The 27,927-nt window shown below is 38.5% G+C and overlaps 1 protein-coding gene across 3 annotated transcripts; it reads right to left on the bottom strand.

Annotated features, from left to right (window-relative positions):
- Positions 1–27,927, bottom strand: MS4A4A (membrane spanning 4-domains A4A). Of its 3 annotated transcripts, XM_003826345.7 has the most exons (7): positions 27,772–27,927; positions 16,110–16,269; positions 11,151–11,279; positions 7,432–7,488; positions 5,771–5,929; positions 2,253–2,354; positions 1–346 (listed from the first exon to the last, which is right to left on the bottom strand). In XM_003826345.7, exons 1-7 carry the CDS (start codon positions 27,810–27,812, stop codon positions 275–277), a joined length of 720 nt encoding a protein of 239 aa, XP_003826393.3. In that variant the 5' UTR covers positions 27,813–27,927; the 3' UTR covers positions 1–274. The 3 variants fall into 3 exon arrangements, with proteins under 3 accessions (XP_003826393.3, XP_003826395.3, XP_008950024.3); XM_003826347.4 differs by lacking the exon at positions 5,771–5,929; XM_008951776.5 differs by lacking the exon at positions 11,151–11,279.

Below are 27,927 nucleotides of genomic sequence, written 5' to 3'. Positions count from 1 at the left end.
CTCATTAAATGCATTATTTATTAATTTAACTTCTAGTACTCTCGATAAAGAGCCAGTGAAATGAGTTATTGAGTTCCAGGGAAAAAAATGAGAACATAATTTTGAATTTATTATCTCTCTATACACACACAGTTCATAATTGCATTACATATAATAATAATATCAACAAGTCTATCAGTATCGAAGTTGGATTCTGGTAATTTCTCATGTGAGGCTCTTGTGTCACAGTCAGCATAGATTTCTGGAGCATTTGTCTGTTGATCTTTTGGTGGCCTCAAACCTCATTAAGTGATGTGGGAGATGCTGTTTCTGCCATGTGAGAATGTGATGGCAGAATTAACACAACCTGTGAAACAATCAGAATGCCATAGGTGAGTCACCCAAATCACCTCCGAGTGCCCCTTTCCTGCCCACATAAAGTCATCATTATCAGAGTTTACTCTTTTCTTCTCTGATTCATTCTCAAGATCAAGTATGTGGGGTTTCTCAGTCACTCTCTTGATCAGGCCTGATTTAGGACACAACATTCAGTGATAGCTCTTGACCTGAGCTGCTGATGACCACTGCTCTGGTCTCGCAAGTGGATCAATATTACATGTGGATGACAGTGCACAATAACGTTGGGTAAACCAAGGTGTTATGAAAAATATGGGGCTCTTCTTCCAAACCAGGTTGTTCATGCTGATGACATCAACATACCCAAATCATGATTTGCTAGTTAGGAATAACGCATTGCAAAAACCACACTGGCCCACACATCACAAAACTAAGAAGAGTTCTGGTTATTCTTCCACAAAGTCAGTGTGACATAGGGTTGGTGGAAGAACAGGAAGAGATAGAGACCTAGCTATCATATGCCCCAAAACCACTGCTTTTCTGAATTCACATCAGGAGATTAGAAAACAACATTCCCCAGCTCGTATGCTAAGAGCTGAAGGGAACACAAGCTTAAATATTATGACATGAAACTTACTAAAGAGTTTGCCTCCATGTCCAAATGTTTCACTCAATGAAAATAAAAAGCTTTGCTCAATGAAATTATAAAATCATTGGTAATTGCTGAGAATCTCTCCCTTCTCAGGTTTTACAATGCAAAAACCCACTATTAGAGTTAATGTGCTATAGTCAATCTCTCTTCTGTGAGGAAGGGCTGTGGGGGAGTGGGATGTGGAACCCCCACTCTTCTGTGAGGAAGGCCTGGGAACCTCAAAAGAAGACAAAGAGGTGCAAAATGATGGAGAAGGGCACCAGAAGAACCGTCTCATCAAACTATGATTATTTTATTATTTGGCTGTTGGTTTTGTCTGCCTGTGGGCCTTTGGGTAATGAAGCTAATGAGTAGCTGTTGGGGTTTTACTATCCATTTCCTCATTCTGGAACCTTCAACCCTTGGAGGATATCCCTCCCCATTCTTCCTAGAGCTTCTTTCTTGGTCTCTTCTTTCCTTCCATTCCCTGCTTTCCTCTCTCTGTGTGACATTCTTTGGGTTTAGCTGCCAGGAGCAGCATCAGCTGCAGGTCTCAGGGTAAAAGAGTGGGCAGGTGGGCACAGACTGATAGAGAAGTCTGAGATCATGATATTTCATGGAAATATACCAGGAAAAGTTGTTGTAATAGGATAATGGAATAAAATAAAATACTTTTTGGGGACCTCTTCATTGTGAAATATCCTCATATCTGGATTCAGAGGTTATGCACTTCGAGGGAGAAAGGAAGGGGAAAAAGAGCTTTTATGTAGCTACTGTGCGAGGCAGAGTTCTAAGGTGACACTCACTGACCCCTTGTGATTCCCTTCTCTCAAGTGTGGATGGAACCTGTGTATAGGATGAGATACAAGTCCTGTGTGTAGGTACTAACTAGTTGACTTTCAGTTTATCAAGAAAGGCATTATTCTGAATGGACCTCATCCATTCATGTGAACCCTTTGTGAGAGGATTAAAGCATTAGCAACCGGCTGATTTCAAAGATAAAATACATTGTCATGAGTTCTCCAACTGAGAGGAAATGAATTCCACCACATTAGTATGGAAGAGAATCAGAAGCTCCAAGCAAGGCCACAGCCCCAGCCAACTCCCTGATGACAGCCTTGTAAGATCCTGAGTCAAGGACATACTTCAGCTGGGCTCAGACTCTTGAACCATGGAAACTGAGAGATAATGAATGTGTTCTGTGTTAAGACTCTAAGTGTGTGTAATCGATTACACAGCAATAGAAAACTAATACAGACATCTTCAAATGAAGGCCAATACTCACCCCACCAGGGGTACAACAGAGCACTTTACATCCAAAGGCAGAGAGGGACACAGCAATGCAGAATTCCAGCACACTTAAGAGGAGCACCATGCCATCCAGACCCTAGGAGAAAACTCATAACAAAGGAATGTGAGAAATGGAGATGACAAGTGAAAACATTTACCAGTAACCACAATGTCATAAGAGAAAAAGCACTGGCTGGGAGTCAGGAAACCTGCCTCCCAGTGGCAGCCATACCCTTGACCAATTCTTGATCTGCTGAAGTAGCTTCTCACTTTTTTCACTGATAAAATAATCACAAACATTTATTCCCTAGTTCAGCACCGCCCAGTACTATTGTGTGCATGGAAAATGAAAGTGCTTTAAAAAGTTAGGAAGGTAGTATAAAGATAATTGTCGTCATATCCTATTGAGTACTAGAAACTCATATCATTGAGAAAATATTATGATTCCATATCTTAGTAATGTAAGCAGAGTAGTGGTCCCCCAGGGAGGTCTGCATCCTAGTCCCCTAATCCTCAGCTTCTGGAGATTAGAATGCAGGCCTCCCTGGGGGACCAGTGTTCTTTTTGAACAGCGAAAAGGATTAAATTTGCAGATGAAATTAAGATTGCTTATTAGCTGATATAAGAGAATTTTCCTGGATTATTCAGGTGAGTTCAAAATAACGATAGAATCCATATAAGTGGAAGCAAGAGCCAGAATAGAGTTCAAGAGAGATTTGAAGATGCTACATCGCTTGATTTGAAGGTAGAGGATGGGATGACAAACCAAGCAACATATAGGCAGCCTAAAGAAGCCAGAAAAGGCAATAAAACTTTTTGTTGCCTAAGCCTTCAGAAAGGAGTATGGCCTTGCCAACACTCTGATTTTAGCCTAGTGAGACCCACTTGGAACTTCTAACCTCCAGAAACATAAGATAACCAAACTGTGTTGTCTTAAGACACTAAATTTGTAGTAATTTGTTACAATAACAATAAGAAGCTAATACAATAATGAACATCAAGTAGGTCAGTCTTTAATCCATCTGCCCAGAGCACTGGCTTTAGGGCTAGTCTTCAGCCAAGAAACGTGGTCAAAATTTGGAAAACATTGGGCAGTACACTTATTTCTATTAATTTTCCCGTGGATTGATGCAGGGATTATCTGGTTTAAATATTCTCTCTTTTTCTCTCCATGGTTAGGGATAGTCCCTCTGTTGCAGAAGAGCCAATAGACCAAGAGCTCAGGATATGAGTGAGGCAGACTTAAGGAGACCTTGAGAATATTTGCATTCATTGCTTATTTATTTTCTTGTGCCTTCAACAGCTGTAGTGGCCTCTGTGTTTCCAACATTGTTGTAGGCACAGAAGATAGAGCAGCAAACAAAACAGACAATTCCCCTGTCTTCAAGGATTTTACCATCTAGAAGTGTAGACTAGAAGACAGCAAGCTTTCTGTAAAGGCCAGATAATGTACATTTTAGATTTTGCCGACCATAAGGTCTCTGTCACACATACTCAAACCTGCTGTTATAACACGAAAGCAGCACTCCACAATATGTAAACAAATGGGCTTCGTTATATTTCAATTAAACTTTATTTATGAAACTTTATTTACAAAAACAGGTATAGGGCTGGGCCTCCAAAAAAAGTGGCATGTATATAGACCTGTGGACTGATTGTGCAGGTGCCCAGGCAAGAATAGAACCATTACTTCAAATCCCAGGAAGCCCTTATGGAGGTCCTCTGCTATAAGAACAGGCATAAAGATGTTCACACAATTAACAGGAATTCATCATGGACTCTGGGAAAGGTGATTGAGATGAATGCAGGACCAGCTATGTAATTAAAGATTCTCTTGTTTAAAATTTTTAAAAACAACTTTAAGATAGCAACAGCAGAGCATTAGATCAAGCACAGGGCTCTTTTAACTGTGAAGCCCTGAGTAACTGCACAGGTCCCATGCCCACGAAATCAGCTCTATCAGGTTGACCAATTCCAGATTTTGTCTCTATCATTGTGCCCTTAAAATCTACCAATGAAGAGAACTTCGTAAACTAAAAGTAAGGTCCTTCTGCAGGATACCAATAGCAAATAATAGGGGAATTAGAGACAAGAAATTATAGAATCTAATCTTCCTTTTGCCAATTTCTAACTGAATGACCTTGAAAGAATTTGTCAAATTCTCTATAGAAGCTTTTTCTTATTTTGAGCGAGTGGCAAGAAGTAAAATTGCTTACTATAAAAAGCAATAGAAATCTCAAGGGAAGTAAATTAGTTTAGCAAAGACACCTCAAGGGGTTATTTTGGTGTGATTATATAGCCCACAAAACTATGTAGAATTAGCTAGGAATGAAGTAAACAGAATGCAACTGATTCTGCCTAGTAAGTTAGGAAGAATGTTGGGTTTCCACGTTTACATAAGCGAAGAACATGGTAAGGAAGAGAACTAAGCAGCAAGGTGAAAGGCTGAAAGTTCATATAGAGGGAAAGTAACAAAAAATTTGCAGGTGTTCAAAATGGCCAATAGGCTTTCTCTTTTTTTTGAGATGCAGTCTCGCTCTGTTGCCCAGGCTGGAGTGCAATGTGTCCATCTCGGCTCACTGCAACCTCCGCCTCCCAGCTTCAAGCAATTCTCCTGCCTCAGCCCCCCAAGTAGCTGGGATCACAGGCACGTGCCATCATGCCTGGCTAATTTTTGTATTTTTAGTAGAGACGGGGCTTCATCATGTTGGCCAGGCTGGTCTTGAACCCCTGACCTCAGGTGACCCACCCACCTCATCTTCCCAAAGTGCTGGGATTACAGGCATGAGCCACTGCACCCTGCCAGGCTTTTTAATAATAAAGATTTAATTGTGCATTTTATTCTGCTGTGATGTGCTGCAAGAACTTTTCCTCCCCACAATTACCCAATGGCCCAAAATGTCAAGAAGTTTTACTACCTACAAAATATTGTGTAGGTGGCATTTTCAGAATAAAGCAATTAGGATAGCATTAAGATAAGAACAATTGGTACAAAAAAGTAGTAAAAGTCATAATGAAGACTGAGAATTTATCAGAAGCTAGATGTTGAGGATAAAAGTGGTTAACCTTGCAAGAACATCCAAAGATGTTGGAAAGGATACTGAGCTACTCCCCACTTGTAAAATACTGTTCAAGACAATTTTACTTCATTATTAGAGAATAGGGACTGACATCAGGGCCCCATTTTTAGAGGGGATAACAGTACGTACTGCATCAATGTTTTAAAATTAAACAGAAAAATGTATACAAAATACCCAGCACAGTAACTATTAATGAGTAGGTGTTCTATAACTATAAGCTTTCTTCCCATTTTGCCTCATCATATATAGAAGAATAAAGACAGAGATGAGACATGTACCTAACTCCTAAATGAAAGATTATTCTATTTCTCAATCACTCCAACTTCCCAAAGTCATTCATCAATTAGGGAATATTAATTATTGTCTTTGCCAGAGCCAGCACTCCCCAAACTTGCTTCTATAATAATATCCCCTGAAAAGAGGCAGTACCAACCATTAAGATGGACATAGTCCCATGACAATTATTTGAGTTGCCATAGTAGTTACAGTAAGGGTGATGGAATGAATAAAACGCCAAGCTAAATGTGTTGATTAAGATCCCTGATGCAGCCAGTACAGAGCTGGTGATATTCATTCCTAGACTACCTCGGACCTAGAAAGGAATGAAAATCAATTAAACAATCCAACAACATCCTCAGATATATCTCCATGAATCACTTTACACCCACCATCTCTTTCTTACTGCCATCTATCATTATCTTGATTATTTCAATAGTCTTCTAACTTGCCTTGTGGTTTCAACTCTAATCTCTTGGCAAAACACAAACATGATCTCATTATTCCCCAGCTTCAATTCTTCAGATGATTCCCGTGGGCACATAATATAATCTCCAAATCTCTTTAGCAGGGTTTTCAATGTCCTTCACACTTTAGCTGGACAGCCCTGTCTATGTCCTTCCCTGCCACTCCTTGCTTCTGATGCCTGATTTCTTATCATTTTTCTAAATGCTGTTTGCCTGTCATGCCTCTATACCTTTTGTATATTATCTCTCTCAGCAGTATATTCTTTTCTGTACGTTCTCTTCTCATGGATAAAGGTAAGGAGGCTTTTAATAAGAACTAAAATTGCTGACTGGGCGCAGTGGCTCATGCCTGTAATCCCAGCATTTTGGGAGGCCGAAGCGGGGTGGATAATCTGAGGTCAGGAGTTTGAGACCAGTCTGACCAACATGGAGAAACTCTATCTCTACTAAAAATACAAAAATTAGCTGGGCGTGGTGGCACATGCCTGTGATCCCAGCTACTCGGGAGGCTAAGGCAGGAGAATCACTTGAATCTGAGAAGCGGAGGTTGCGGTGAGCCGAGATCACGCCATTGCACTCCAGCCTGGGTAATAAGAGTGAAACTCTGTCTCAAAAAACCAAAAACCAAAAACCAGAAAAAAAACAAACAAAAAAGAACTAAACTTGCACAGCAAAGTGTGAGGAGTATGTGTAATGTGGCTGCAGCTGGAGGGGACTCTAGGGAGTTGGGTTAGGCCAGATTTGGAAAACCCATATTGATCATGCTCCAGAATTTGATATTTATCTTTTGAACAAAGAAAACTCAAATATGGACTTTAACTAGAAAAAAACATTTATTCAGATATGGACTTTCGCATTGTATTGGCTTTATGAAAGGCATCTTGGCATGAGAATTACATTTTAAATTTGCTTCTTATGTAATAACCTTATTGTGAATTTCTTTTATTGAAAACTCAAAATCCTTTCTGGACACAGTTGGAGTCTACATTATAATCAATGGGTCAGTAAATATTACACAACACCAATGCTTGGTGTCACTATCATGGGCTGACTCATGCTGCAGGGTTTTGTTGGAGCGGTCCCACTTGATATTTCTTCTCAATAATTCTCTATATCTTCAAAAAGATTCCCTCCACAAGCGTAAGATTCCCTACCTTGCCAAAATATCCAGTCCTATGTCAGCAATTAGCCTGACTGCAGTTTTTGAAAGACAGATTCTAGTAGGTAAAATGCACAATCGCTCCTGATTTTTTACAAACAAAGAAACAAAACCTGTTTTACACCCTGGCAGAATACATTTTTTATTAATCCTTCCTTTTTTTGATACCAAAAAAAAGAAAATATTACTCACCAGGCCTTTTGTAGTTCTAATTCCTGCTGCAATTGACAAGGATCCTGAAATAATAAACTAAAAATGAGAGAAAAAATGAAGGTAAAAAACTTTTAGCCAGTATTGGGAGTCATAACTTACTAAACTTAATTCTAAATTAGATAGATATGTTAATCAGACCAATTATCTTAAAGAAAACCACAAAGGTTTGCACATTATTTTCCCTTTTCCCAGAAAGAACAGAGAAATAATACCAGATAAATCCATGGGAGAATTTATCAAGTTTTTCAAATATGTAACTGAAATGATATTAAAACTGTTTGAGGGCACGAAAAGATAGTTTCCAAACTCCTGATACAAAGTAATTCTTACATGGTACCAAAATTGATGACGATATTTAAACAAAAAATACACTAAAATTATTCTCATTTAGAATTTTTTTTTTTTTTTGAGACGGAGTCTGGCTCTGTCGCCCAGGCTGGAGTGCAGTGGGGCAATCTCGGCTCACTGCAAGCTCCGCCTCCCGGGTTCACCCCATTCTCCTGCCTCAGCCTCCCGAGTAGCTGGGACTACAGGAGCCCGCCACTACGCTGGGCTAATTTTTTGTGTTTTTAGTAGAGACGGGGTTTCACAGTGTTAGCCAGGATGGTCTTGATCTCCTGACCTCGTGATCCGCCCGCCTCGGCCTCCCAAAGTGCTGGGATTACAGGCGTGAGCCACTGCGCCCGGCCAATATTTTTAAACTTATAAGCAAAATAGTAGCAAAAAAATGTAAATTCCCAATTAGGTGATGACTAGAATATAGTAGTTCATTTGATTCCATCAATAGGCAATTATTTTTCATTTAGCTAAAATAGCTAGTCAAGTTGGTTAGACTCTCTATCTTATAATATTCAATTGTTGGAGTTTTTAATTTGCTTTTCAAATTTGATTTCAGATGATTCAAAAATTATATCATAATATAAAAAATACAGAACTAATAAAAAAGCTCAATAAATTTATTTAACTTCCAAATACCCAGACATAGAGATGATTCATGATATCTAAATCACCACTGGAATAAAACCACTAGAGGGAATCACCCATCATATGATATAAAATACATCATGAACATTTGGGATGTTCCTTCAGCTCTACAAACATTTTTTAATATTGAAATATTCTAATTTACACAATTAACGAATTTAAGAAAAAAATTACATGCTTATTGCTATTCATGTTTACAGTGTTGATAGGATAGGACATTTAATACAATTCAACATTATTAGTAACTGCAACATTACTGGTAAAATATAAAGAATTATTGGTAGGGCGTGGTGGCACACGCTTGTAATCCCAGCACTTTGGGAGGCTGAGGCGGGTGGATCACGAGATCAGGAGATCGAGACCACAGTGAAACCCCGTCTGTACTAAAAATACAAAAAAATTAGCCGGGTGTGGCGGCAGGTGCCTGTAGTTCCAGCTACTTGGGAGGCTGAGGCAGGAGAATGGTGAGAACCCGGAAGGCGGAGGTTGCAGTGAGCCGAGATCGTGCCATTGCACTCCAGCCTGGGTAATAAGAGCGAAATTCTGTCTCAAAAAACCAAAAACCAAAAACCAAAAAAAAAAAAAAAAAAAGAATTGTAATTTCTGTAACATGATAGAAATCTGTCTCAGTCTAAAAGTCTTTATTATGTTTAATGATAAAAATGTAGGATCATTTCATTAAAGTCAAAATCAAGATAAAGATGCTGACTATTATGTAATACTATTCTGGGTATATTTACCAAAATAATTATATAAGAAAAATAGTTGGAACAAGTGGTTTAACTATTCTTATTTAAGTATGAACAATATATATTGCAAACATTCAAGAACGTGAACTAAAAATTACCATAAACTATTCTAAAAATTCAATAAGGCACCTTGGAAAAACATTCTATACAGAAATTATATATACACATTACAAGTGTGTATGTATGTCTGTGTATTTGAAGATAGGATTGAATAAGAGGACTTCATTTGCCACAGGAAAAAGTATGTATGTACTATCTCAGAGGAAAAAACAAGGAATGTGAAACATATACAGAAACAGAACTGAAGAGGCCAAAAATAAGAGGAACTTGTGACTGGTTCTTGGTATTGGTACTTATACTGCATAAAAGAGAAAAAGGAGGCACTTCATAGATGAGGTTTGGAAAAAAAGGTTGAAAGAATAATGGAAGGTAGCCGCAGAAAAGAGTTCACCAATTAAGTAAAGTCTCATCTAATGGAACACCTACGAAAGTCTCAGTGATGTCTCAGCGGACAAATGGCTCCTGCAGTTCCTGGTAATCTACTGAACATGTGTGAAGGCTTGCACCATGTAAGCTGGTTTTTAATGTGATCTTGAAAAGGAAACGGAAATAAAAACAGAAAACTAAGTGGTTAGATGTATGCAATTCTGAAAATACATTGACCCTATTTGAATCTTCATTCCTGTACCAAACAGTTGTGATGTTGGGTTAGTTACTTAACCTCTCTTCATCCATAAAATGATTATAATGAAAAATCAGAAGTTCGTGGTGATTGTTTGAAATGAAATTGCACATATAAAGCACTAAGTAGAGTGTCCACATGATAGTAAGAGTTTAATAAGAGCTGTTATTGGCATTAGTATTTTTGGATATATGAAGTATTGTGCAGCGTTCTAGAAGTAAAACACAGCTTTACTGTTCTTCCAATCTTGCACTTCTGCTGTAAACAGGTGAAGGGGATCAAAAAGCAAGCTCTTCTATAAAACTCTAAACTACCTCATTCTCAGTTTTAGAAATAAATGGAAACCCTGCAATGCTAGAATAGATTCCCTGATTCTAACATAAACCCAACTTATAAATTTTATTTTTCTCTCTACAATGGATAAAACTTGGTATTTTATTCTCAATTTTACTCTCAATTTGCATTAAAACTATCTTGTGTTTTCTCTTGGGAGAAGGTTTTTAAATTTAAATTCCAATTCTAATTTAATGTAATATTAATAAAAGTTATAATTAATTTAATATTAATTATAATAATTATAGTTATTTTATTGAATTTATGAAACAAAATATATCAAATAACATTTTCATTTTCTAAGGTAACAATTTCCTGAGTTTCAATAGTCAGTATACTAGATATTAGAAACTGCTTGTGTACCAGCCACCTCTCCTCTTCTTCCTTGCTAACTAAACCATCATTTTGTTCAGTTTCTCATGAGCTAAAGGTAGGGTAGACTCCTCCCAGCTACAGAGGTAAATCTTGATTAGTCCAAGCCAATAATGGCAAGTCCGTTATCCTTACTGACAGTTGATTTGGGAATATGTATATGAAATATTTACCAAAAGTTGGATGTGTCAACCATCTCCCCTCTGATATGGTCTGCTAGCAATCCTTGATGAAATCCTTGCACCACTGAATGAAGCCATCCTAGAAATGACAAGCCACTAGTCTTGTTGTGAAATAATCAGTGCTTCCAATGTTAAAGCCATTCTGGTTTGGGTCTTTGGCAGTGTGCTGCTGTAATATATCTAACTGACATATATAAATATTTAATCTGCCTAGATTTAATATAATACTATATTATTAGTAGTACTTTAAATATGAGAAAATTGAGTAAGAAATGGTTAGATACCACTCTCAGATTTACAGAATTACAAGATACAGTTAGAATAGGATTCCAAAGATCAGGGTATTGACAACTGCTTTATGTTATCTTCAATTATATCAAAAGATACTCTACTCACCATCACCGACCCCCAAATTGTGTACCTGATATACACGGAAATAGGGTTACTTCCATAAGTATTAGATGCCATACACATCATTGTTATTCCCATGCTAAGGCTCATCAGGGCAATCAGAATCTGCACAACCTAAAAATGGTGAAGAAAGCAAAAACTGATTGTCCACCACAAAAATGGTGCTTCCGCCACCCCCTTTCCAATCACTAAGCTATCCTTATTCTCCTTCATTTGATAGTCATATGACCTTCTTAGTATTCTCTTAGCACTCTTTTTTTCACATAAATAACCGTGAATGTAATCTTACCAATATTATCTCTCGCGACGTCTATCATTGCCAATAATTTCAAGGTTAAAAGGAGTATGCCAGAACCAGCCCAGAGGTGCTTTTCTGATACCTACGATGTTACTTCTACCACAATTATTTCTCTCTTTTTCTCATGAGCTCAGAGAAGTGGCCTAGGAATTATAAAGCAATTATTGTAGCAAGGAGAAGTAACCTGAAGAAAGGAGAGTATATACAGGGGAAGAAAACAAGAAAAGCAAATATGATATTTTCTTGAAGTCTGGGGTATGAGGACATGAGTATGAGTACACAGGGATCTAAACGTAGCAGAGTAAGAGTACCATTATCCCATGGCGTTCCAAAGGATCAAAAACATTTCAACAACTTATCAAAATTTATGGGATGTAGTGAAAGCAATGCTTAGAGGAAGATTTATAGCATTGAATGAATATATTAGAAAATCATGATCTAAAATCAATCTCATGAGAGTCTACCTTAAGAAACTAGAAAAAGAAATGCAAATTAAACTCCAAATAAACAGAAGAAGAACTATAATAGAAATTAGAGCAGAAATCATAAAATTGAAAACAGAACATGAATAGACAAAATCAATAAAATCCAAAGCAGTTTTTAAAAATATATGTATGTATAAATAAAATTTAAAAAGCCTCTAGCCAGCATAAGAAAAAGAGAGAGGACAAAAATTACTAACGTAAATGAAAGAAGGAACATCAATACAGTTCCCATAGAAATTAAAAGGATAATAAAATAATGTTATGAACAATTCTACGCCCACAGTTTGATAGCCTTGATAAAATGGATAACTCCTTAAAGACAATTTGTCAAAACTCACACAAGAAGAGACACTCTGAATAAGCCTATAGTTATTAAATAAATTGAATCAATAATTAATAAATTTCCAAAACAGAAAGCATCATACCTAGAAGGGCTCAGTGGTGAATTCTACCAGACACTTAAGAAAAAAGTTATACCATTATTTACAGAAAATAGAAACAGAGGACATACTCCTTAACTAATTCTCTGAAGCTAGCACTACCATCTACCAAAAACCATGCAAAAACACTACAAGAAAAGAAAACTACAGACCAACATCTCTGATGAACAAATATGCAAAAATCCTCAACAAAATATCTGCAAACTAAATCTAACAATGCATCAAAAAAATTGTGTACCATGACCACTTGGGATTTATCCCAGGTATGCAAGACTGACTATACATTCAAAAAACCGATTAATGTATTCATCACATCAACAGGCTAAAGAAGAAAAATCACATGATTATATTAACAGATGCAGAAAAAATATTGTACAAAATCCAATGCCTGTTTATTATAAAAACTCTTGAAAAGCCTATTAATAGAGGAGAACTTCTTCAGGTTGATAAAGAATATTTGTGAAAAACCTACAGCTAACTTCATACTTAATGGAGAAACTCAAAGCTTTCTCACTAAGATCAGGAACAAGGCAGGGATGAGCCCTGTCACTACTCCTTTCAACATTGTACTGGAAGTCATAGCAGAAACAGTAAGACAAGAAAAGGAAATAAAGATATACAGACTGGTCAGGGAAAAATAAAACTGCCTTTGTTCCCAGACGACATGATGTCTGTGTAGAAAATCTGAAAGAATCAACCAAAAATTCCTGGAACTAACAAACAATTATATTAGGTTTACAAGATTTATACAAGATTAATACACAAGAGACAATTACTTTCTTATGTACTTATAATGAATAAGTGAAATTTGGAATTAAAAACATAATGCCATTTAAATTAGCACCTCTAAAACTAAAATATTTAGGTATTGGTATTTGGCATTTGTTAGGTATAAATCTAACAAAATATGTACAAAATCTATAAGAAACTACAAACTTTGATAAAATAAATGGAGAGATATTCCATGTCCATGGATAGGAAGACTCAACATTGTCAAGATGTCAGTTCTTTCCAACTTGATCAGTAGATTTAATACAATCTCCATTAAAATCCCAGCAAGTTATTTTGTATATATTGATAAACTGACTCTAAAATTTATAAGGAATGGCAAAAAACTCAGAATAGCAAACACAATCTAGAAGAAGAAGAAGAAGAAGAAGAAGAAGAAGAAGAAGAAAAAGAAGAAAAGAAGAAGAAGAAGAAGAAGAAGAAGAAGGAGTTGTAGGACTAACACTACCCAATTTTAGGACATACTATAAAGTGATAGTAATCAGGACTGTGTGATATTAGCAAAGAAATAGACAAATAGATCAATGGAATAGAGTAGAAAGCCTGGAGAGAGCCACACAAATATAGTCAAGTGATCTTTGGTAATGAGCTAAAGTAATACAATGAAAAAAAAAGTATTTTAAAAAATAGTACTTAAAACTTGATATCCATAAGTAAGAATAAAAGACACATACCTTATATCTTTCACAAAAATTAACTGAAAACGAATCACAGACATAAATATTAAACTAAAAACTATAAAACTCCTAACAGATAACATAGGCCAAAATCTAGATGACCTTGGGTTTGGTGATGAATTTGTCAATACGATACCAAAGGCACAAACCATGAAATACAGAATAAATCATCTGAATTTTCTTAAAATTAAAATGTTCTGCTCTGCAGAAGACATTGTCAAGAGATGAAAAGACAAACCACAGACTGGGAGAAGATATTTGCAAGAGGCATATCTGACAAAGGATCGTTATCCAAAATATACAACAAATTTAAAACTTAACAATAAGAACATAAACGTCCTCGTTAAAAATGTGCCAAAGAATTTAACAAGACACCTTATGAAAGAAGATATAGAGATGGTAAAGAAATGCATGAAAAGATGGTCCACATCTTATGTCACAAGGGAAATGCAAATTAAAATGATAGTGAGATTCCACTAGCACCTGTTAGAATGGTAAAAATCCAGAACACTGGCACTACCAATTGCTGGAGATTTTGCAGAACAGCAGGAACTCATTGACTGTTGATTGAAATCTTCAAAATGACAAGGCCATGTGGAAGACAGTATGGCAGTTTCTTACAAAACTAAATATACTCTTACTTACAATACAGTAATCATACTTAACCAAATGAGTTGAAAAACTTTAACCACACATAACCTGCACACAGATATTTATAGCAATGTTACTCCTAATTGCCAAAGTTGGGAAGCCATCAAGATGTCCTTCAGTAGGTGAATGCATAAATAAACTGTGGTACTTCTAGACAATGAAATATTATTCAGTACTAAAAATAAATGAGCTATCAAGCCATAAGAAAACATGGAGGAAATTTAAATGCATGTATTTAGGTGAAAGAACGCAATCTAAAAAAACCACCTATTGTACAATTCCAACTGTATGACTTTCTGGAAAAGGCAAACTATGAAGACAATAAAAGATTTGTGGTTGCCAGGGATTGGTGGGATACTATGTGATACTACAAAGGTAGATTCATATCACTATACTTGTGTTAAAACCCACAGAACACACAACACAGAGAATGAACCCCATTGTGATTTGTGTACTTTTAGTAATGATGTGTCAATGTAGTTCATCAATTGGTACAAAGGTTACACTCTGGTGGAGGAGGTTGATAATTAAAAAGCTATGCATTTGTGGGGGCAAGGGGCATATAGGATAGATCTGTACTTTGCTCTCAATTTTTCTTTAAGCCTAAAACTGCTCTAAAACATACAGTATATTTTAAAATAATTATTCATACATTAAAAAATAAACCCACTTTGGGAGGCCGAAGCAGGCAGATCACGAGGTCAGGAGTTCAAGACCAGCCTGACCAACATGCTGAAACCCCGTCTCTACTAAAAATACAAAAATTAGCCGGGCATGGTGGCTCATGCCTGTAATCCCAACTACTCAGGAGGCTGAGGCAGGAGAATCTCTTGAACCCGGAAGACGGAGGTTGCAGTGAGCCCAGATTGTGCCACTGCACTCCAGCCTGGATGATGGAGCGAGACTCCATCTCAAAAAATAAAATTAAAAATAAATAAACAAATAAACCTAGTATGTGCCAACATAAATAACATATTTTATGAGAAATAACTATATTTCCCCCCCTCCAAAAAATGAATAATGTGAAAAAAGGATCCAGAATATCCACAGTGACATTTTCCTGTGGTTTGAAGCTTGGGCTAGTGATAAACCTATATTTAATATCCTTTCACCTGCCCTATTCTGTCATTCTTTTAATCCTTCATTTCTTTTGGGCATGTTCATCTGAGACTCCAGATGGAAATGCTCAGAGAATAGATTTTTCATCCTCTGAGCAGGGCGCTAAGAAAAGGTGCCAGAAAGAAATAGTAGCAATATGTGCCTGTCAGCTATCAGGAAGGCCTGTAAAGGGGGCGTCAGCTAGTAGTGCATAGGTGGCCTTTTATTTTGCTGCTTTTCCACACTGAGTTTAAATACAATTATCATGGATGACCCACAACCCTAGAATAGATCTGAACTCAATATATTTTAAATATAACTCAACTGGAAGCATGTTGTGACAGAATACTACATAGTTTTTCAGATGAAGAGCCTGAAAAGTAATTACTGATGTCGTGAGGGTTGGCTGTTGTATTATGAGGCTAGTGGGACAGTGTATTTGGCATTAGGTCTTATGAAATATGAGTTTGCAACACCATTGGTCTTCCCCTAGATTTGCAACTTACCCCAAGGACTTTGGGTTCTCCCTTCAAGAACTTCTCTTGCAATCCTTTCCACAGATGTGAATGTATGACAGCCATGTTTCCCAGCTGGGGCACACCAGGGCCAGCCCCTGGCATGTCCTGTTCCATTCCTTGCATGGTTGTCATGGCAGCAGAAAAGGTGCTACAATAAGAAATGTAATTTAGTATGATGTCCTGGAAATGGCAAAAGAGGACATGACACTTTGGGGCAGGTTCCTCCCTAAGGACAAAATCTGGTCTACATTCTCTTCCCATATCATAATAGCTGTTAGAGCTGGGGAAGTGGAATAGGCAACACATTAAGGGTGTGTGTGGGGCGAGGGCAGGCGGTGGGAGAGAAACTAAATGTCATATGATATCAAGATGCTAGAAAATCCTGCAGAGAGGGACATGTTGACAGAAGCGAGGTAAACCTGTTGGACCTCTAAAATTAGAGAAATTTCTTTAAGTTCCAATTCCAAGTCGGCTCAGATTTTATTTCTATCCCTCTTACTGCCTAATCCCTTGATTACAGCCACTTACCCACAAAGGATTACTTTGTTTTTTAGTTTTTGTTTTTTGTTTTTTTTTTTTTGAGATGGAGTCTCACGCTGTCACCAGGCTGCAATGCAGTGGCGCGATCTCGGCACACTGCAACCTCTGCCTCCTGGGTTCAAACGATTCTCCTGCCTCAGTCTCCCGAGTAGCTGTTACTACAGGCGCGTGCCACCATACTGAGCCAATTTTTGTATTTTTAGTAGAGACAGAGTTTCACCATGTTGGCCAGTATGGTCTCCATCTCCTGACCTTGTGATCCGCCCGCCTCGGCCTCCCAAAGTGCTGGAATTACAGGTGTGAGCCACCGCACCCAGCTGAAGGATTACTTTTATAATAGTAATAAACTACACAAACTAATCTGCCTTCCAATTTATTGTATAGTATTGCATAGTTCTTCCTTTTCTAATCAGAGCACAGTTAAATTCACAGGGCTGAAAATCTTCCCATGTTCCTCCTTGCTGAGTGTGATTTATGTAACCTTGTATTTTGTGCCACAAACTCTGAACTTTGGGAATGAAACTTATGGCTCTCAGTCATATTCTTGGCACCACAAATCTAAATCTCTTGTCCTATTACATTGCTTTAAATCCTAACTTGCTGGTGCATAGCAAGGATCCATCAAATCATTTTTTGAGAATCTAAGCACAAACATTACTCTTATATCTCTTTCTGTCCTCAGTATAATAACTCCAACCAAGTCATGTAGAGATAGGTAAAGTCACATGGAAATTTTTATCTATGTAGTTGAATTCATATTCAGGTATTTCATGATCAACTTCCATAAATTTTTAGGGAAATGAAGCTTGCTAATATCCTTCAAGTAATAGTTAATTTCGATACCACTTATACTCCACTGAGCCCCTATAAAAGTCTCGTTTTGAGATGTGTGCCCTTTTATTGGTACCATAAATGAAAAAAAAATTGTTGTACTCCAAATTTGCTATGTTGAGAAAAAAATTAAGATTTCTCTGAAAAAATTATCATCCTGTATTTATTTTTGATACATCAATGGAAATAAATTATTAGCTATCTAACAATAAAACTGATTAAAGTCAGAAGAAGGGGGTGAATTTCAGAGAAAGATAGAGGAGAAACATTAAAATGAAAAGATTAATTATTTAGAACATTAATTTAACTTTAGTAATGTATATACTTAAAATTATGAAAAATAGTAAAATAAAAAGTACAAAATTTCAAATTATAAAATAAGTATTTCTTTTAAAAAAGAAAGACAAATATAATAAATAAGAAATATATAATGTAAATGTGAATGAAGTAGTTAAGATAAGGAATTATATATAAGAATGTAACCAAAAAATCAATGTTCTTATTCTTTTCACTTTTAGAAAAGTTCCGAAAACAATTTGGACAAACAGAATTAGAACTCCATTTTTTTATGAAAGTGGGAAACAACTAACATTTCTATAAATCAGGTGAAATGAGTGTTAGAAACAAAGATTACATGACGATAAATTTGGGGAGAAGTGTAGTGAGAGTATGAAAGAAACAGGACACCATGGCCACAGATTTCAGAGTATACTTATCAAGGATGAGAGCCCCCCCCGAGGTGTACAACATAAATTACTGTTTATAATCCTGGGAATTAAATACATCAGTTGATAACTGTCACTTCCCTGGAAAAGTATAGTTCTGAGAATCATCGAAGTCAGTAGTAAAGGAGAAATCACCAAAAAGACACATATTTAGAAGGCAATCAGTCTCTGAATAAGTCCTCCATTGGAGTCCATAAAGAAGGAAGTAGATATCCTTGATACAAGCCTGCAAGAAGTCCCACAGATTAGGAGCATCTGGATATATATCACATGTAGAATATGTAAAGATTATAGATAACTTATTTAAATGAAAATTAAATCACAAACATGAAGTCAAAGATAAAGCACATAGAGTGACAGGACATATTTGGAACATAATCTCAAATTTCAAATACAAAATAGTGTTGACAGAAAACAATTGGCCAATGTGTTAAATAACAAGGAATAGCCAAAAATAGAATTAGTCAACTGGAAGAAAAATTTGAAGAAATCACCAAGAATTCTGTAGAGAAACAAGAAAATGGTCATAATAGAAGAGAGGTTAAAAGATTACAAGTGTAGAATTAAAAGGTATACAATATGTCTGATTAGAATTCTAAAGAATGTCACCAAGAAGGCCAACGAGAAGTTCCTAACCCTCATCATCATCAACACACACACACACACACACACACACATACACACACACACACACACACTCCCCAAAACAATGAATAAACAAATGCATTCCAACTAAAGTAACTAAAGAAGAGCACCTGAAAACAGCAAAGGAGTAGCAGAAATCTTGTAGATCATAGAAACCCAGGATGGCTACATGAAGAAGGAGATAAAACACCTTTCTTCCACCACCCCTTCCCCCAGTTAGGGCCATCTCTGAGTCAGCAGGGCCTTCTTCCTGCAGGGAGAAGGTAAGCGAGAGGACCCCAGCAGCTCCCATCACCACCATGGATACCTGTAATCTTACTACTGGAGACACATAGAGTCTTCACAGGCTCTGAGCTCAGCTGATGGAGCTACCTGAAGTCCACATGTCTGTCCTATCCCAGAGGTGGTGCTGACACTATGCCCTGGCCTCCATGGCCTGAGCTGCTACTGTGTTGCCCCTTCTTGGAACTGAATCACTGGCTAGAGTGCATTCTGCTTCAGAAGTGAGTAGCTATTGCACCCCTCTATCTCTGAGGCTTAACCACCGCTACACCACACACACCTGGTAGCCATACCTTAGCCAAACTGCTGCTGTCTACTCTCTACCTGCCGAGGCCAGGCTGCCATGGAACTGCTCCATGCCCCCATCTTAGTTGCTGGTGCACACTGCCCCTCCAAATTCAAGCTGAAACTGTGTCCCACTCTCTGAGGACACATAGCTTTGATTGAGCTGTGTCACCCAACAATCCAGGCAAAATAACTGCAGTGCCCCACCTCCCTAGAACTGACTAGTTCCCTGGAGTCCAAGCTTCTGAGAAACCCTGGCTCCCCAGGGGGTCATTTCTATACTGCTTCAAGAAACCCAAGGACCAAGCCACAGACACGCTTAGTCATTCCTGAGGCCTTGCTGCTGCTACATCCAGCCTTACACAGCCTGGGATATTGCCATGCCCTACCATCCCAGTGTCTAGAGTTACCACTATGTGGCACTCCATCACCCAGGGATGGAGTTGCTGCAGTGTCCTATTGGCTCTGGAACCAAAATTTCAACTGTAACCTGCTCCCCAGAGCTCAAGCCTCCAGAGCACCCCTCTTTCCCTGGAGCCATGCTGGTGTTGTGCACTGACCCCAGAATCAGTAACTCTTCCATCCCTGCCCCATGGGCTTGAGTTACTGAGGTGTGCTTCAAAGTTACAGCCTCAGTTTTGTGGGTAATCTGCATCCATCCATGCCTTGGTGAGTGAACTTGTGCCACAGTAGTTTTGCAAGACTCTGAGCCTAGGACCCCAGCTCCACAGTCACTATAATACTTGTGCCTAAAAAGTACAAGCTGTCAATCTCGATGGCAACCATGTGGTGTTAACTCTATAGGCTCACAGACTGCAAGAGTTGTAGGGGCATGGCTTTCACCACCTAGTTTCAAAGGATGTCACAAATAGCTATGGGAGTGGAGCCACTTCAAAGAGCCTCCATCAGGGCAATGCTGAGTGGAAATATGGGGTCAGAGCCAACACAGAGTCCCAGTTAGGGATATGCCTAGTGTAGCCATGGTAGTGAGGCTACCTTTGAGATCTTGGAACTATAGGGCCACTAGCATGCAACGCCAACCTAACAGAGCTGAAGCATGGACTGAGCCCAGCAAAGATATGGGAGCAGGACTGTCTGAGGGCCCCAATCAGTGTCCCCAGGATTCAGGACATAGAGTCAAAGGAAATTATTCTCCAGATTTAAAGCTTAATGCTGTTTTCTTGGTTGGGTTTTGGACTCACTTGAAACCACTTACACCTTTTTCTTGCCTAGTTATTTCTTTTGAACTGAGAAAGTCTATTCTGCACCTGTTCCACCATTATATTTTGAAGACAAATCACTTGTTTTGATTTCACAGGCTCACAGCTGGAAACATTTGCCTCCAGATAAATCATACCTTGAGTCTCATCCATATCTGCTTCTGATGTGACTCTGGACTTAGAACTTTAGAGTCAATGCTGGAATGGGTAAAAATTTTGAGGCTATTGAGACAGAAGTATTGTATTTTGTATGTGAGAAGAACATGAGTTTTGGAGGGTTGTAGATGAGATGCTATGGTTTCAATGTCCCCTCTAAAACTCATTTGAAAACTTAATTGCCATTTTAACAGTACTAAGAGGTGGGACCTTCAAGAGGTAATTACATCAGGAGACCTCTACCTGCTTGAATGGATGAATGTCATTATCCTTGGAGAAGGTTAGTTATCACAGGAGTGGACTCCTGATAAAAGAATAAATTTGGCCCCATCTCTCTCTCTGCTTTGTACGCTCACTTCCACTTTCCTTCATGGGATTATCCTCACTAGAGGTTTACACCATGCATGCCTTTAGACTTCCCAGCCTCTAGAGCTATAAGCAAAATACAATTTTATAATAAATTACCCACTCTTCAATGGTTTTTTACAGCAGCAGAAAACAAAGATATCAAAAATTTAGTTTTGTGGGAGGACAGTACAAGTCTAGAGTTCTTGTTTCAACAAACATTGTTATTGTCACCTTAAAATAGTCAATTTATAAAACTACGCGATGTTTTATGTAAGCCTAATGATGAGTACAAGGCAAAGAACTACAGCAGATACACAAATGTTAAAGAATTCAAAGCTTAGCAATTCATAAAATTACTAAATCACAAAGGTAGACCAGAGCACAAGAAAGAAACAAATATCTACAAAAACAAACCCCCCCAAAATAATAAAATGTCACTAGTAAATCCTTATCCATTAATGCTATCCTTAAATATAAATGAATTAAATCTTTGAACGAAAGTCAAAGAGCGGCTGGAAAATTTTTAAAAAACAAGATCTAACCAGATGCTGTAAGAGACTCACTTTAGCCTTAAGAAGAAACATAGTTGAAAGTTAAGGGATGGACTGTTCCATGCAAATAGTAGCCTAAAGAGAATAATTACCTGTACTTAGATCATGTAAAATAAACTTCAAGTCAAAAACTGTCAAAAGAGGCAAAGAAGGTCATCATTTAATGATTGACTGAGCATAGAGGGTGGGTAATAGAAGTCATTAATAACAAACTACTGTTGCGGGAAGTCAGGGACCCCGAACGGAGGGACCGGCTGAAGCCATGGCTGAAGAACATAAATTGTGAAGATTTCATGGACATTTATTAGTTCCCCAAATTAATACTTTTATAATATCTTATGCCTGTCTTTACTGCAGTCTCTGAATATAAATTGTGAAGATTTCATGGACATTTATCACTTCCCCAATCAATACTTTTATAATTTCCTATGCCTGTCTTTAATTTCTTAATCCCGTCATCTTCGTAAGCTGAAGATGTATGTTGCCTCACGACCCTGTGATGATTGCATTAACTGCATAAATTGTAAAACATGTGTGTTTGAACAATATGAAATCTGGGCACCCTGAAAAAGAACAGGATAACAGCGATGTTCAGGAAACAAGGGAGATAACCATAAGGTCTGACTGCCTGCGGGGCCGGGCAGAACAAAGTCGTATTTTTCTTATTGCAGAAAACAAGTAGGAGAAATATCACTGAATTCTTTTCCCAGTAAGGAATAACCCTGGGAAGGGAATGCATTCCCAGGGGGTGCCTATGGACAGCCACTCTGGGGGTGTCTGCCTTATGCGATTGAAGATAAGGGATGAAATACACCCTGGTCTCCTGCAGCACCCTCAGGCTTGCTAGGATTAGGAAATTCCAGCCTGGTAAATTGTAGTCAGACTGGTTCTCTGCTCTTGAACCCTGTTTCCTGTTAAGATGTTTATCAATGACAATGTGTGCACAGTGGGACATGGAACCTCATTAGTAATTCTAATTTCACCCTGGCCTTGTGACCTTGCTCTGCCCTTCTGCCCTTGTGATCTTTTATTGCCATTTGAAGCATGTGATCTCTGTGACCCACTCCCTATTTGTACATTCCTCGTCTTTTGAAATCCCTAATAAAAACTTGCTGGTTTTGCAGCTCAGGGGCATCACAGTGCCTGCTGATAAGTGATGTCACCCCCGGAGGCCTAGCTGTAAAATTTCTCTCTTTTGTACTCTTTCTCTTTATTTCTCAGACTGGCTGACACTTAGGGAAAATAGAAAAGAACCTATGTTGAAATACTGGGGACTGGTTCCTCCAATAAACTACCAGACTTTTTTGAGACAGGGTCTCATTCTGTTGCCCAGGCTGGAGTACACTGGCACTATCGTGACTCACTGCAGCCTCGACCTCAGCCACCCAAGTAGCTGGGATTACAGGCCTGTGCCACCACACCCAGCTAATTTTTGTATTTTTTGTAGAGATGGGGTTTCTCTATGTTATCCAGGCTGGTCTCAAACTCCAGGGCTCAAGTGATCCTCCCGTCTCAGCATCCAGTAGTGCTGGGATTACAAGAGTGAGCCACCATGCCCAAACTTAAACTTACAGATTTTTAACACAGACAGTGTAGTTAATTGCTGGGCCTTCCACCAAGAAAGGACACTTGCAGTCCCATAGCCCTCTTAGGGTTTCTGTTACGTTGAGTTCTTGCCACTCTTGATTAGAGGCTGCTTGTAGGGTTCTGAAATAATTTCCACATACTTTTCCTGCACCACCTTACTTTTTTGAAAGAGAAATTTTGAGGAAGGCCGAATATCTTCTATTTAGGTCTTCTAATGTTTGAAATAAAAATTACCTCTTCTCCCTTCTGGGGCAGTTGGTAAATTGTTAATTTATGGGCTTTATTAGAATGACTTTAAATTAATCCCAGAGGGGGACAGTTCTCTGATGTTTAACAAAATTTGAGAGTACAAATTAAATTTAAGACAAAAAATAAGGCCTGCTATTTTATTTTACCCCTTTGATCCATATCTAAATTTTGTGTTCTGCTCAGAGGATGCTAAAGTGTCGATATAGGTCTGAATGTACCTACTCCATAGCATGTGAATGTAACCCACCTCATAAACTCCATTATCATTAGAACAGAGACTGCAAGAGGAAGAGGAGAGCCTCTAGGCCCGCCTCTGCATAGTCTTGTATCTAACTTACTGAGAGCAAAAAAGGAGGACAATCCTGACTCTTCTGTCCAATCTTTGAGACAAACTGCAAAAGAGAGGAAGAGTCAACCTCTGACCACATGGTACCATGAAAAACATGCTCTCACCAATTATATAGACCCCTCTTATCTGCTTTTCTACTTTCCCCAAGACCAGAGAAGGTTGGAGCAGGGTCATGACAGGAGTAAAGTCCCTGTCTAGCATGTCCTTGAGTGGCAGGAAGTGTTAAAGGAAGTTTATGTTTTATACTTCAAGCCAGAAATGAGTAAGTGATAGTAGGAATACCAGTAATAATAGTCAATATGTATTTAGCATTTATTAAGTGACACGCACTGGTTTAAATGTTTTATATGTGTTATTTCATCATTAAATTCCCCTGAGAGATATACTCTATTATTCACAGGACAGAATTATAGAAACACAAGATTAAGTAACTTGAGTAAACAGTGGCAGGGCCAAAATTTAAATCCAGGTGATGTAATTCCAGAACTCCTTTGCTTAAGGGGATCCACTAAACTAGTCTGGTGAATGGAAGATCTCTTGTTTGCACAAAAACTTGTACAATTAATTTTCTTAGCAGCATTATCTATAATAGCTAAAAGGTAGAAACCACCCAATTTGGAATAAGTTAGATAACAAGACTACATAGAGGTGGGCCAAGAGGCCCTTGTCTTCCTCTTGCAGTCTCTGTTCCAATGATAATGGAATTTGTGAGGTGGTTTACATTTATATGCGATGGAGTAGGTATATTCAGACCTATATATACACTTTAGCACTTCCTAGACAGAACACAAAATTTAGATTTGGAGCATATGGCTAAAATAAAATAGGTCTTAGTTTTGGTCTTACATTTAATCCACATCCTCAAATTTTGTTACACTTAAGGGAATTGTCCTTCTCTGGGCTTAATTTAAAGTCATTCTAATAAAGCCCATAAATTGACAATTTACCTACTTGTCCCAGAAGGGAGAAGAGGTTATTTTTATTTCAAACCTTAGAAGACCTAAATAGAAGACATCCAGTCTTCCTCAAAAGTTCCCTTTCAAAAAAGTAAGGTGGCGCAAATCTTCCTATGTGGAGATTATTTCAGAGCCCTGCAAGTAGTTGCTAATCAAGAGTGGCAAGAGCTAAAGGGAACAGGAACCCTAAGAGGGCTATGAAATTACAAGTGTCCTTTCTTGGTGGAAGGTCCAGCAATTAACTACACTATCCATGTTAAAAATCTGGAAGTTTAAAGCTGGGCATTTTGACTCAATCCTGTAATCCCAGCAGTATGGGAGGCCAAGGTGGGAGGACCACTGGAGCCCAGGAGTTTGAGATCAGACTGGGGAACATGGTGAAACCCCATCTCTACACAAAATGCAAAAATTAGCTGGGTGTGGTCGTGGGCGCCTGTAATCCCAGCTACTCAGGAGGCTGAGGTCCAGGCTGCAGTAAGCCACAATGGCATCAGGGTACTCCAGCCTGGGCAACACAGTGAGACCCTGTCTCAAAAATATCTGATAGTTTGTCATTGGTTCCTTCCGTTGCCTACCCTCTATGCTCAGTCAATCTCATTCTAATCCTACACAACCATTTTTCAACTCTGTTTATTTCTCCCATCTTCTCAAGGCAAGCCATTATTCTATTTTTATCAGAAGTATTCATTATAGCCTCTGAATGTTCCCTGTGTCCATTTGTGGCTTTGGATATTCAATCCACCACTGATGTTGTAGCCAGAATGATCAAATACAAAAACAATTGAGTCACCATCCCCTTTAAAAGCCTTCTTTTATATTTCACCACCCTTAGCATAAAGTTAAAATTTTTAATGTTGATAACAAAAGCTCTGCTACTTCAGCACAAATCTATTGTAGTCTTACCTCGAATCTCTCTCCTTTTAATTTTTAAAGCTCCAAGTATATTTGACTTATTTAAGTTGTTCCAAAGAAGTAATTTCATTCCTATATTGAGACATCTGCATATATTGAAACCATTTGCAGGAATGTTCCACCCCTCTTGTGACCACCTTGTAAGAACAAAAACAAACCCACCACATCATCTAATCTTCTCACACATGAACAGCATTTTATAGTCTCTATCTTCTCTCAGACACTATTCCCCTACTTCCCCACCATTGCCCACATGTGGATTAGTCAGCCTATGACGGTAAATAAGGGTTTAAGAAATCTGTTATGTTCCTTCTACATTGCAAAAGTCAAAGTTATTTGGAAAGTGACTAAAGATGATTCTTCTTAGTCCATCTAAATGTGTACTTTATTCTTCTTTAATGTAAAAGAACCTCTGCCTCAATCTCTCAGGCACACCTTCAGACTGAGAATTTAGGACATGTTGGGTCTGTCTTATCAAACGCACTGGTGGTTCTCTCTCTGTGTTTAGTGCCTCTCTGGTAAGACTGTAAGCTTCCTCGAGGGCAGAGCAATTATATCAAAATAAAGCTTGTAACTGACTCCTATGCTTTCCCATAATTCTTTGGTAACATAGGTCAGGTTCTGGTCATTCAAGGCTGGTGCTTTGTCATTCTAAGAAACTCTGGCCATAAATTCATATAACTGCCTCCTCTTTTTCCACCACAGAAATCCTTGTGTTAATTACCTACGGCACATGAAGTCCCCAAGAACAAAAACGTGTTTACCATCCAGGGCTTGACTTCTGTATATTCAATTTTTTTTTTAACTGCTGAGAATATTGGATGCATATGAGGGACATTTCTTCCAGGTTGGAGAAGAATTTAAACCTTGGTTTTGCCACATCACCTATATGCATCAGGCTCTTAAGAAATACAATGTCTTTCCCCCACACCCCTGATAAAGAGGTGGGGAAACCCAGACCACCCTTCCCTCTTCTATTGGCCCCAGTCACCTTGTGGATCAGCAGCACCACCAGTCTCTTATTTCCTCATTTTTATGTCACCATCCTCCTCATGGGTCACAATTGCAAGGAGAGAGCATGAGGAGAGTGGTACAAACAGCCATCCCTTTTTCTTGGCAAAGTTGTCAAATAGACTAGAAACCCAAAGTGAGGCCTGAATCTGGATGGTTTTAGAAGGATGATGGGGATGCAGAAGTGGTGGCATGGGAAGGGAAAAGGGGGAAAGGCCTGGGCTAGGAACCAAGAATTCTGTTTTTGTTTTTGTTTTTGTTTTTCTCCCAGCCCTTTTGTTAACTTGTGTGATTCTGGGTACATTATTTCCCTTTTATAGGCTTCTTTTACTTCATCTGGGGAAAGATTACAATGGCCACGACCACTTACAAGCTTCTTTCTTATCCTAAGAATGCTAAAAGTCTACAAGGTGTTTTTCATTAGCAGATTTTATCATGAGCAGCCTCAGTTTACTGCCTGGGTGCCCCATGAATAGTGCCAAAGACCGCTGGAGAACTAGGTCAGGCCACAGCCCATCTAAATGTACAAGGCTGGGGACCCTGCCTGTGCCCTACTCCATGTACACCAAATTCTGCATGTGATACATCTGTTCTTAAATCCTGAGTTATAAAAATAACCAGTCAGACACAGAGAATGAAGACCACAGAAGAAGGGCATTAACAGTAGATGAGGTAACTAGTCAAAGGTTTAAAATGTTGCTTTCAGTGTTTTGATATCCTGAGGACTCAGGGGACAAAAGTAACTAAACAACCTCATCCAGCCTCCAATGTCAGCCTTTAGGAGGCTTTTCTAACTCCTATCGACTGTAGCAAAAACTGTTCCTCATCCCCCCACCGAATGCACATTTAAAGGTGCACTCAACCCACCCCAACCCTGAATACCAGCTTGGGTCATGGGAAGTGGCCTCATTATTCTTCTCATTCCCCTCCCAGAAATTCTTAACCCAGGAAGTGAAACAAGCCATCAGCCCGAAAGCCTAGGAAGGCAAGTCCCTGGACCTACCTTTCTTCAGGCCTGCAATGTCTGCTGTAGGTCTGATGCATGCAGGGCTCTGGGCAAGTTCCTCAAAGTTCTTTGGTCTAGACCCAATCAACTTCCCCCACTCCACACCTCACTCAGTTTAAATCTGCATTCCTCTTCTAGCAGATGTTTGGAACC

The sequence above is a fragment of the Pan paniscus genome, chromosome 9 (assembly GCF_029289425.2).
Source record: "Pan paniscus chromosome 9, NHGRI_mPanPan1-v2.0_pri, whole genome shotgun sequence".
In the NCBI taxonomy this organism is placed as follows: Eukaryota; Metazoa; Chordata; class Mammalia; order Primates; family Hominidae; genus Pan; species Pan paniscus.
Note: the sequence above shows the minus strand (reverse complement) of the source record. Positions and strands in the feature narration are given on the sequence as shown.

Bases quoted from the DNA above. Each gene is read 5' to 3' on its own strand.
- MS4A4A (XM_003826345.7), bottom strand. From the start codon at position 27,812: ATGCATCAGACCTACAGCAGACATTGCAGGCCTGAAGAAAG. The intron at 16,270-27,771 runs GTAGGTCCAGGG...TTCTTATTGTAG, and splicing joins CATTGCAGGCCTGAAGAAAG to CACCTTTTCTGCTGCCATGA. The intron at 5,930-7,431 runs GTGAGTAATATT...ATTCCTTTCTAG, and splicing joins TTAGAACTACAAAAGGCCTG to GTCCGAGGTAGTCTAGGAAT.